Source organism: Trichosurus vulpecula, chromosome 4, assembly GCF_011100635.1.
Source record: "Trichosurus vulpecula isolate mTriVul1 chromosome 4, mTriVul1.pri, whole genome shotgun sequence".
Classification (NCBI taxonomy): domain Eukaryota; kingdom Metazoa; phylum Chordata; class Mammalia; order Diprotodontia; family Phalangeridae; genus Trichosurus; species Trichosurus vulpecula.
The window spans coordinates 161,972,762-161,984,958 of record NC_050576.1 but is presented as its reverse complement, the minus strand read 5'-3'; the positions used below and the strand labels follow the sequence as shown (position 1 = coordinate 161,984,958).

Genomic DNA, 12,197 nt, shown 5'->3' with positions numbered 1-12,197 from the left:
CACCCTGTGCCCTCTCTCTCTCTCTCTCTCTCTCTCTCTCTCTCTCCATATATACATACATATATACATACATACACACTCACATATACATATATATACACACACACATAAACATACATACATACATATATATATACACACACATAAACATACATACATACATATATATATATATTCCCTTCAGCTACCCCAATACTGAGGTCTCATGAATCATACACATCATCTTTCCATGTAGGAATGTAAAGAAAATAGTTCAACTTTAGTAAGTCCCTTATGATTTCTCTTTCCTGTTTACCTTTTCATGCTTCTCTTGATTCTTGTGTTTGAAAGTCAAATTTTCTATTCAGCTCTGGTCTTTTCACTGAGAAAGCTTGAAAGTCCTCTATTTTATTGAAAATCCATATTTTGCCTTGGAGCATGATACTCAGTTTTGCTGGGTAGGTGATTCTAGGTTTTAATCCTAGCTCCATTGACCTCCGGAATATCGCATTCCAAGCCCTTCGATCTCTTGATGTAGAAGCTGATAGATCTTGGGTTATTCTGATTGTGTTTCCACAATACTCAAATTGTTTCTTTCTGGCTGCTTGCAGTATTTTCTCCTTGATCTGGGAACTCTGGAATTTGGCGACAATATTCCTGGGAGATTTCCTTTTGGGATCTATTTGAGGAGGCGATCAGTGGATTCTTTCAATTTCTATTTTGCCCTGTGGCTCTAGAATGTCAGGGCAGTTCTCCTTGATAATTTCTTGAAAGATGATATCTAGGCTCTTTTTTTGATCATGGCTTTCAGGTACTCCAATAATTTTTAAATTATCTCGCCTGGATCTATTTTCCAGGTCAGCGGTTTTTCCAATGAGATATTTTACAATCTTCCATTTTTTCACTCCTTTGGTTCTGTTTTATAATATCTTGATTTCTCATCAAGTCACTAGCTTCCACTTGCTCCAATCTCATTTTTAAGGTAGTATTTTCTTCAGTGGTCTTTTGGACCTCCTTTTCCATTTGGCTAATTCTGCCTTTCAAGGCATTCTTCTCCTCATTGGCTTTTTGGAGCTCTTTTGCCATTTGAGTTAGTCTATTTTTTAAAGTGTTGTTTTCTTCAGTGTATTTTTCAGTATTTTTTTGGGTCTCCTTTAGCAAGTCATTGACTTGTTTTTCACGGTTTTCTTGCATCCTTCTCATTTTTCGTCCCAATTTTTCCTCTACTTCTCTAACTTGCTTTTCCAACTCCTTTTTGAGCTCTTCCATGGCCTGAGACCAGTTCATGTTTTTCTTGGAGGCTTTTGGTGTAGGTTTTTGACTTTGTTGACTTCTTCTGGCTGTATGTTTTGGTCTTCTTTGTCACCAAAGAAAGAATCCAAAGTCTGAGACTGAATCGGGGTGCGTTTTCACTGCCTGGCCATGTTCCCAGCCAACTAACTTGACCCTTGAGTTTTTCAGTGGGGTCTGACTGCTTGTAGAGTTAAGAGAACTATGTTCCAAGCTTGGGGGGATGCTCCAGCTCTGCCATACCAGCACTCCTCCTTCCCCAAGAACCCCCAATCCAGACTGCACTTAGATCTTCAGCAGGCTCTTCACTCTTGCTCTGATCCGCCACTTAATTCCTCCCACCAGGTGGGCCTGGGGCCAGAAGCAACTGCAGCTGTAGTTCTGTAGCTGCCCCACCTCCGCTGCCCCCGGGGTGGTATCCAGACCTCGAACTCCTTCCACTCCTGCAGCTTTTCCCACTAACCTTCTCTGTTGTCTTTGGTGTTTGTGGGTTAAGAAGTCTGGTAACTGTTGCAGCTCACTGATTCAGGGCGCTAGGGCACGCTCCACCCAGCTCCTGGTCTGGTTGGTCTGTGCCACCCATGCTAGGCTTTGCTCCGCTCCACTCCCAGCTCCGTGAGGGATAGACCTCACCCAGAGACCATCCAGGCTGTCCTGGGCTGGAGCCCTGCTTCCCTCTGCTATTTTGTGGGTTCTGCAGTTCTAGAATTGGTTCAGAGCCATTTTTTATAGGTTTTTGGAGGGACTTGGCGGAGAGCTCACGCTAGTTCCTGCTTTCCAGCCACCATCTTGGCTCCGCCCTATTTAACTGACTTCTTTGCAGTTTCTACCCATTATGCCAAGTTGGACCCTCTCGAGCCAAAAAGAACAAGTCTAAGACCTTCAAATACTTGAAGACAGCTATCATGCTCCCTCTTAGTCTCCTCTTCTTCGGGCTAATCCAGGAGTGGAGAACCTGTGGCCTTGAGGCCACATGTGGCCTTAGGTGCGGCCTTTTGACTGACTCCCAAGTCTTACAGAACAAATCCTTTTATTAAGGGGATTTGTTCTGTGAAGTTTGGATTTGGTCAAAGGGCCATACTTGAGGACCTAGAGGGCCACATGTGGTCTCGAGGCTGCAGGTTTCCCACCCCTGGGCCAATCATTCCAGTTACTATAACTGACCTTTATTTGTCATGGTTTCAAGAAGCTTCACCATTCTGGTTGGCCTCCTCTGGACATTATACAGTTTATCAATACTCCTTATTAAACCACCATGTTCAGAACAGAACACAATTCTCCAGATGAGGTCTGACAAAAACAAAGTACAGACTATCATTTCCCTAGTCCTGAAAGCTACACCCTTTTTAATGCAGCCCATGACTGCATTAGCTTTTTTGGTTGCTCTATCACACTACTGACATATTTAACTTGCAATCCCCTAAAACCTTCAAAAGTATTTCATGTCTTCTCCATCTTATACTTTGAACTTTTATTTGTATCCAAGTGCAATATTTTAAATTTTATTCCTATGGATTTCATCTTATTAGATTCATCCCAATGTTCTAGCTTGTCAAGATCTTTTTGGATCCTGGCTTTGTTAGCCACAGTTAGGTATTTCTCCCAACTCTGTGTCAAGTGCAAATCTGAGGACTACATCTGTATATTTATCCAAGGCCCAATAAAAGCATTCAAACAAATAGGGTCCGGCAAAAACCTCCAGAGTACTTTAATGTAGACCTCTTGCTATGTTGACACTAACCCATTAACAGCTACTCTTTGAGTCCAATTTATCTCTTAATGTTCTCCACAAGCATAATATAAGATACTTTATCAAGAGCTCTGTTAAATACACGTAAACTATATCCACAACATTTCAGTAACCTAAAAGCATAGTAATTTTGTCAAAAAAGGAAATGAGGTTAGTCTAGAATGACCTGCTCTTGATGAAGCCATACTGGATTTCCCTGTCTAGATGTTTACCAGCCATCTCCTTAATTAGCTATTCTAGAATATTCCCAGGAATTTAAGTCAAATGGAGTATACTATGATTTGAAGTCTGTTCTCTTATCTTTTTTGAAATTGGGAAAAAATTTGCCCTTTCTCTTGTATCACCTCTTCTGTTTTTGTCTTTCAAATATCAGTGAAAATGGCTCACACAGTGGCACAAAAGCACATATGCCAGTTCTTTCAGAGACAAGAATATGGGTCATCTGGGCCAGATGACTTGAATTCATAAAAAGTAGCTAAGTGCTTTCTTAATATCTTTCTACTTCTCTTAGGCATCAACTCTCACTTCACACATTCAGTCAGTTGCCAAAGCCCTTCATTTCCACCTCCACATCTCTTGCATCCACCTCCTGCTCACAACTTACACAGCACCACCTTAGTTCAGGTGCCTTCATTACCTCTCACCTGGATTCTTAAGTGATCTTCCTGCAACACCTCTGTCCCCACCCAATTACCAAAGTGATTTTCCTAAAGTTCAATTCTGATCATGTACCTCCCCTAAATAATAAACTTTGGTGTCTCCCTACTGCCTCTGTAAACTTCTCTGTTTGGAGTTTCTATCCATTGATAACTTGACATCAATTTATCTTTCTAGTCTTGTTTTGTCTGTCCATTTGTCTATCTCCCCCTCCTGCATCCTATGGCTCAATCAAATGGCTTTTCTTGCTGTTTCTCACATGGCACATATAACTCCTAGTACTTGGAATATGCTCCTTCCAATCTAACTTGCAGAATATCTTACTTCCTCTGATATTCAGCTCAAGCTCCACCTTTTACAGCAAGGGTTCTTCATCTGGGGTCTATAAACTTGGTAAAATTTTTTTGATAATTATTTTAATATAATTGGTTTCCTTTATAATCCTATGTATTGTACTTTATGGATTTAAAAATAATATTCTGAGAAGAGGTCCACAGGCTTCACCAGACTGCTAAAGGGGTCCAAGATACAAAACAGGTTAAGAAGCCTGTTCTACAGGAAGTCTTTCCTGACCACCTCCTCAATATGCCCTCCCATACCCACTGCTAACTGCTAGTGCTTTCCATCTCAAAACTATGATGCATTCATTTTTCATATACTTATATGTGTACATATGGGCTCTTCTAATAGAAAGTAAGCTCCTTGAGAGAAGGGACTGTTTTATTTTAATCTCTGTATCTCCACCGCCTAGCACAATGTCTGGCAAATGCTGGATATACAGATTGGGGAGTCATCTGTAAAGTGATTATTAATAAGATGAGATCTTATTAGTATATCCTAGTCTTCTGGCATTTCAAGACTATTTCTGAATCCTGATTCTGTTTATCCAGTATATTAGGTATTCCTCCAAACTTTGTGTCATCTGCAAGTTTGATAAATATGACTTTACACCTTTATTCATTCAAGTCACTCACAAAAAACTGCCAGCTGGTTTGATATTTAAACTAAAGACAAAAGATTGTCTTTTCTTGCCCCAAGAAGCTTTGATTCTAACAGGGAGAAAATATATTCATTGGAGGGGGAGCTACAGAACAAGTGAATTATGTGTTCTTTGCAAAATCCAGGGCAATATTTACTTGATTATAGTTCTCAGAGCAGGAGGTGAAAAAGTGAGGGAAGGAAAGGAGTACATATGTATGGCAGAAATCAGCTAAATGTAGGGAGTTCTCACCAAACAACATGACCCAAGAATACTACCACTAATAATTATAATAATGGGTCCTGACAACAATAAAGAAAGATGATTTTATATACGTCAGAACATGGTTTTTCTTTTCATTACATTATTTCCCAAATATAATACGAATTTATTTTTTCTTTTCCACTAGAATAACTCTTATTTTCCAAGTATATGAAAAATATGAAAACCAGAAATACCAATATGATATTCACTCATTTGTTTCTTGGCCCTGAGGAGCATGTTCTAGAGCTTCTATTTGTTCAGGCAATGCTTTCTTCTTCTTTTACCCCAAATAATTAACTTCCACCCATTTCCTTAAACAAATTTCCCAATCATTACAAATTTATTCTTCAGAAAAATTTCTGCTTCAGTTTTATGAAGAATAAAATGTATTATAGTTAAATAAACTTCCGGAGTTTTTCAAAGTGAAAGAATGCTCACCCTCAAAAACGGAAAGAACAATAACAGAAACTTATTGTGTTTACATTTTAACTCGGAGTTCTACTCAAAACATCATATTTCTAAATGATTACAATCTTGGTTCCAGAGGACCTCTTAGTAAAGAGTTAAGGAAAATAGAATCGAACACTACATATGCTATCAGACAGAGTCTTACTTAGCTTTCTGTGTTGCTGTTCTAAGGGAAGTGTCGGGGGAGGGACAAGATGTATTAGCAAGTGACTGGTATAAAAAAACAAAAGAAATCAATAAATTGTTAAAAACTAGATTACTGGCATAAAAGTTAAAATAGTGTGATTGATGAAAAATCTTCCATACTTATGATCAACCTATGGATGGTTGTATCTAAAGGAAATAAAGATTATGTCTTTGAAAAAGTTACCATGTTATTTCCTCATTCAACAAACTTGAGTCACTCCCTATTGTCCACAAGACAATTTTTGCTTTTTGGCTTTCAAAGCTCTTCATACCCTGGTCCCTTCCTATATTTCCAGTCTTCTTACATCTTATGATCCAGTGATACTGGTTTCCATGATGTCACTTGAATTAGATACTCTATCTCTAGACTCTGTCCATTTTCACTGGCTATCCCCTATACTTGGACTACTCTTTCTCCTTGTCTCTGCCTCCTGGCTACCTTCAAGTCTCAGCTAAAATACCACTTTCTTTAAGTCTTTCCTCACCCTTAACTTAGTGCCTTTCTTCTGAGATTACCCTCAATTTATCCTATAGACATCTTATTTGCTTAGTTGTTTGCTATGCTGTCTCCCTCCATTAGACTCTAAGCTCCTTAAAGGCAGGTTTGCCTATCTGTTTCACCAATGTTTAGCATACTGGCTGGCACACAACAGGCACTTAAAAAATGCTAGATGACTTAACAAAAAGCAAAACAACATGTCAAACAATTCTATGACTGAATGGATTAAATCCCATAAATAACATGTTTACTAAGGAAGTGGTACCTTTCTTTGTTGTCTTCTTTTTACCATGTGAGCCTATATGAGTGTTACAAACTGCTTTTCAGAAACTGTCCAATAGTCTTTCCTATAATTATATTTAATTTATGAAAATTAATATTTATGAAATTTGATGTTTTGATTTACTGATAACTTTTTCATTTTTTATATTTTTACAATAGGATATGATGTCAACAATGACTTTTTCTTATAGGATACACAACATGTACCAATATTGCAACAATCCTGATTTTGTTAGTATAGTACTTCCCTTTCTGATACAAACAGCTCAAAGTTCTATGGCTTATTAGAAAAGAGTTGCTAAAGCTAAAAAAATTCACTACCCAATATCCAGCCACATAATGAAACTCTCTGGGTTTAGTTCAGCTGGTCCTCGGACAATGAAGATAAGACCTATCATTGGGCTTGTATTCAATTGGACGTGTATTTTGGTAGGATTTACCATCAGTGCTCATGTTTAGCTGGCACAGTCATTGAGAATTGAGGGCTAGCTCCATGCCACAATGAGGCATTGGAGAAATACTTTAGAGAAGGGCAGAAATCTACAAATTTTAGATGAATATTTATTAAGCATTTTGCATAGTTAGTAACAAAAAGAAAGAGTTATGTGGTATTATTATACAAAGAGAAAGAATCTCTTTCCCTTTCTTTCATGGTCTAAGTTTCATCTGGTTTACTGCCTGTGTTCTCAAAAATACAAAAAATATTGCAGTGTGACCATTTAGATTCAAGTTCTTATTTCCAAGTATGAATACAGTACTAAAAATAAGATCCAAAAACACAAAGAACAAGTTTAAGTAATCTGAATGGCATTAACACCTGGAGTGAAACAATCCATCTTTTCTGATATGTAGCAAACAGGGAAAAGAATCCTCTTACCTGTCAAACTCTGCAGTGCCCTTTCGTTGGAAGGCAAAGTTTCCTTTCTGAGAGGCCGATTTAGTGAAGTGTCCTGTGCAGTAAAGAGTCCTGGGCTGTCAGTCAGTTTCTTCCGGCCACTCATGTTAGTAGAGTTTGATACTCTGCAGCTGCCTATTGCACTTGTGAAAAGGTTTGTATGTTCATCACTGCTGGCTGGCTCAGAGCTGGGCGTGAAACCTCCCAGGGACAAACCTGGAGATGTTTCTGAACAGTCAATCTGTAAAGGTGTCTGTAACCCCAATGCCAAAGAACTGGATTCTGAAGGCTCTCGGTGGACCCACTGCTCCTCTCGGCTTAATAAGCTTTTTGATGGGGACAGATGAGGACAGGACATGTGACAACGATGCTTCTCTTTGTGTTTATATCGTTCCCCAACAGCATCTTTGCCAAACCGGTAGCGCTTCAAGGATTCTAGGACAGTTCTAGAAGAGCTATTGGTAGCTAAAGTGTCCATGGAAACCTGGGGTTGCTCAGAAGAACGGTGTTCTCTATGTTTGTGACGGTGCCGGTGTTTGTGCTCCACCATCCAACCATAAGCCATCTCAGGAGGGACGCTGGGGTAGGTGCTCATGGAGAGAAGGGGTGTCCTACTTGTTGTAAGAAAGGCCTCCTGACGAAGCAGCTTATGTTTCTTTTTGTGGTATTTGGCAGGATTGAGAAGCAAATGACCAGCATGCATGTAAGAAGGAGGTGGCAAAGGAGTGGTGAAAGAAGGAGAGGGAGGTGGTGGATAAAGAGTTGGAGGGTACCTTCCATAGTATCCTAATCCTATGGGAGCAGCTGCAAGTGGAGAGGGAGAATAAGGCATGCCATAAGAGGGGTAAAACCCAGTACTAGAGAGAGGGAAACTAAGGCTATGCATAAAAGGCATTTCAGCCATTGCTTCCCTCATCTTGGGGGGCCTCCCTCTTTTTTTCTTTAAGTCAGGTTTTCTAATGTAGTGCAACGGGTCTAAGGGAAAAGTGGGGTGCGTATAGAAACTGTTAAAGTTAATTCGAAAAATAGTGGGTAGGAGATCACGGGGGATAAAATGATGACTTCGATGAGTGATCCGAATTTCACTTAAACGACTTATGAGTTCCTCCAGCTCAGCAAGGAAGTCTGGATCCTGTCTGTTTCGTAACTGGGGATACTTCTTTTTCCGTTTTCGCTTCTGTCTTTTCATTTTGTCATAACTGAGGTAATCATGACTCCTGCGTTTACACTTGTGTTTATGTTTTTCTTTGAGACTACTTAGGACTGTGGAGGTTTCAGGGGGGATGAGAGAAACATGTTCAAAAGAATGTCTCCTCTTTTTCTGCCCACAAAACTTTTCTGCCCTGTCTGATGTGCTATTATTATCTGTTCCAATCCCGCTATCACTAGGAATGGTCTCATCACTATGAGACTCACTAATTGGAGAAGGAGTAGCTTCCTTAAGAGAAGTGAGTTCACTCAAGTGAGAAGGAGAATTTGGCAACAAAGTAGGAGGAGATAATCGCCTCCTTCCCTTTGAAGCCTTCTTCATAGCAAGTGTCTGAATCATACTGCCCTGTCTGGAGTGTATATGTAAATATGGCACTGGACTGGGCTCAACAAATCCTGCATCACTGCTGACAGGACTTTGGCCCCCACTGGTCCCAGAAGACTGAGAACAGATGGGGGATGGAAGAACCTCAGAACTACTTGCTGCTGAAGGCAAGAGAGGGGGGAGAATTTGTCCTAATGCTGTCCCAGCTGCCTGATGAGCTGTTTTCTCTAGGACAGCCAGACCAGTTGGGCTACTAGTTAAGATGCCATTCAACACAGCTTTTGGTTTCCGGCCTCGCCTCTTTCCTATATAAATGGTTCCCTTCTTGCTGACATTTATCTGTTGGCCCAGTTTGGAGCCAAAAGTGGCAGCAAGTGTTGACACTGTGTTGTGGAGTTTGGATTGCACTTTCCCTTTGTTGCTTGACTCTACAGAACTTGAGAGAATCTGATTCAGGAGTTTCTTTCTCTTCAAAGTCTTCATCTTGTTTATTTTGCGGATAATGGTTTTCATTAATTGGCCATTGTTTCTCTTGCTAATTTTTTTATCAGGTTCCATCTCAAGGTCACCCATACCACAGACACTTGGTTTATGACTGTCATCTGGACCCTGAAGTTGATCTTTTCTTTCAAAGAAGTCACTACTACTTCTATGCTTGTCACTCTCAGCCTCTAGTTTGCTTGGACTTTCAGTAGCCACAAAGGGTGCCACTGATAGCACAGGTGGTTTCATCTTGACTGGTGATCTGATTTGTCTTTTTGGCCTTCCTCTCTTTTTTGGGAAAGGCGATACTGATAGGCTTTGCTTGAAGGAAGGGATTTCAATTTCTGGCTGCAAAATCGGGGGCTCTTGCTCTTCTTTTGACTGCAATGAAAAGACTTTAGAGGCTGGGATTTTTAGGGTCCTTTTTGGGGGACCTTCTAGTTGGGGCATCTCCTTAGTTTTAGGTCTTCCTCTTTTAGGCTTATAAATGTCAGGTAAAAGATCACCAGACATGCATATACTAGAGGAAAGTTTGTGGGTGGCAAAGGACTTATGAGACTGCTTGTCAGTTTCAGTTAACAGGGCAAGAGATGGAGCTGTGCTAGATTTACTCAGCTTTGGCAATCGGCATTTAAGGAAGTCATGCTCCACAAATGAAGATGGCCCAATGTTTTTCATAAACTTGGCTGGCTCGGAATTGCTATTTGACAAAGAGCTACAAGAAACATTTTTAAAAAGCTCTGACCTTTCTAATTCTAGCCCTTTTGGAGGCCGGCATGTGTTTCTTGCTACCACTTTAGTCCATCGTGGTTTCCTTCCTTTTCTTTTTTTTAATGGTTTGGACTGCAAACTAGCGCTCAGGCTTTCAGCAACTTGGCAGTGTTTCTCTGATGCAGTTACTGTACCAATCTTCAGAAAAGGTTTACTGCTAAATAAACTAGTGAAACTAACAACTGAGGGGGTAATTGTAGCATGAATACTGGATTCTGAAGCCAGACTTGGCTTTTTTCCTATGGAAGAGCCCATTCTTGGGTTGTCTGTGTGAGTAGCTTTTGAGTCATTTAACTCTTTATCACTCCCTTTGCAATCAGTGTTCATGCTATGAACCAGAGACCTGTGACCAAGGTTCAAATGGGAATTTTCAGAACTGAATTGGGTTTTTCCAATGGATTCAGCAATTCCTTCTATGAGTTCTGTAGAAGGACCTAAATGTAATGGATTAGTAGCCAGCTGGGAGGAAGTTCCAGGAGGACTTCTGTTTAAAGGTGTAACAGACATGGCTGGTGAAGGGGAAGGGAGATTACTCTCCCCTATTGCACTAAAGGGAGACTTAGCTGTAGAAGCATCAGAAGTACCTCCCATTTGAAAGTCTGGTGAAGTGCAATATACTGGAGGCTGCTTCTCATGCTTTGTAGTTTCAACATAGGTCCCCCTTTCACTGGATAAAAAACTGTCCTGCTGAATGCAAGGTCCTTCATTAAAAATGTCTTTGTCCAAAGTAATGATTTCTTTCCGAATTGAGAACTTTTCTAATATGCTATCTTTATTCTGCCGTATAATAGTCTTCTCAAAAGTTTTGCTGGTGGCACTATCTTTCAGGGATTCAGAAAGCTCCTGACTTTCATGACTACTAGTATTTGTATTGCAAGAAACCTTAAGTGGTTCTTGAGCAGGAAGCAAGGCTTCAGCTTTTAAATTCACGATATCTTTGCTTACCAATCCTGCCACTGGGCAAGTCACCAATTTTTTTGCAGGGTCCTTATTAACCAATCCCACTGCTGAATTTGTTATGGTCTTCTTCCCACAGTCCTTTGCAATCAGTCCAATGGCAGGGCCCAACTTCTTTACTGAATCTTTATTAACAAGTCCAACTACAGTACCAAGTCCCAATTTCTTTCCTGATTCCTTATTCACCAGACCTGGGACGATACCAATTCCCAATTTCTTCCCTGAATCTCTGCTCACCAGTCCCACTGTAGTGATAGTCCCTGGTTTCTTTCCTAAGTCCTTATTTATGAATACTGTTGTAGTGCCAGTGCCCAGTTTTTTCCCAGAGTCTTTACTGACCAATCCTACTGCAGCACTAAAAATTGGCTTTTTCCCGGGGTCTTTAGTTACCAACCCAACTGCTGTGCTAATTGTCGGTTTCTTAACCAAGTCCTTGTGGATAATTCCTGCCATAGGACCAATGCCTGGCTTCCTGATCAAGTCTTTGCTAACCAATCCTGCTGTAATACCAGCCCCTAGCTTTTTCGGCTTTGTCTTGGAAGACTTGGAAGGTGGACAAGTAGCAATGAGCTGTGCCAGTTTTTCTGTTACACTTGTTGCTCCATTAAGTAGTGCTCTGTCCTTTGAGTCAGGATCACGGCTACCAACAAGAGTAGATGGTGCTGATTTAACATAATCTGTCATCTCAGAGTGTAGTGGAGAAAGCTTCTTTGACACAGAATTATTTTCTCCCTGTGAATGAAGGTGGATGCCTTCTTCAGAGCGGCATTCAACAACTGTAACATCACTTGCTTTCTTGTAGAGTTTTGAAGGGTCCTAAAAGATGAAAAGAGAAAGATTTCAGAGAAAGAAAGAAGACAGGAAAATACTTTTATAATAAGTGGTACATTGTATGCTGCCAGTACATTCTAGCAAACTTTTACCTATATAAACTTATACTAAAAAAAAATGCGGCTGCTACTATGGTCTTTCTTTTCTCCCCAATTAACAATTAACAGTTCACTGAATTTATAACACATACATGCACAACTATATATGGGCAAACATGTTAAAAACTTTTAAAAATCATCTAAGGGCAGTCAGATGCCTCCTATCTCCCCATACCATATCCTTTTTCGTTACAGTAAAACTTAATGTTCATGTTTTGAGGAAGGATTTCTCCAACTGACTTCAGTTATTCTATATCATCAGCATAATACTTAA

At 40.1% G+C, this 12,197-nt stretch overlaps 1 protein-coding gene across 1 annotated transcript in view; it reads right to left on the bottom strand.

The window, feature by feature from the left end:
* ASH1L (ASH1 like histone lysine methyltransferase) overlaps positions 1-12,197 on the bottom strand; it is a 185,054-nt gene that overhangs the window by 122,709 nt on the left and 50,148 nt on the right. Inside the window, 1 exon segment of the mRNA XM_036754819.1 lies at positions 7,232-11,810. Within this exon segment, the coding sequence (XP_036610714.1) occupies positions 7,232-11,810 (4,579 nt within the window).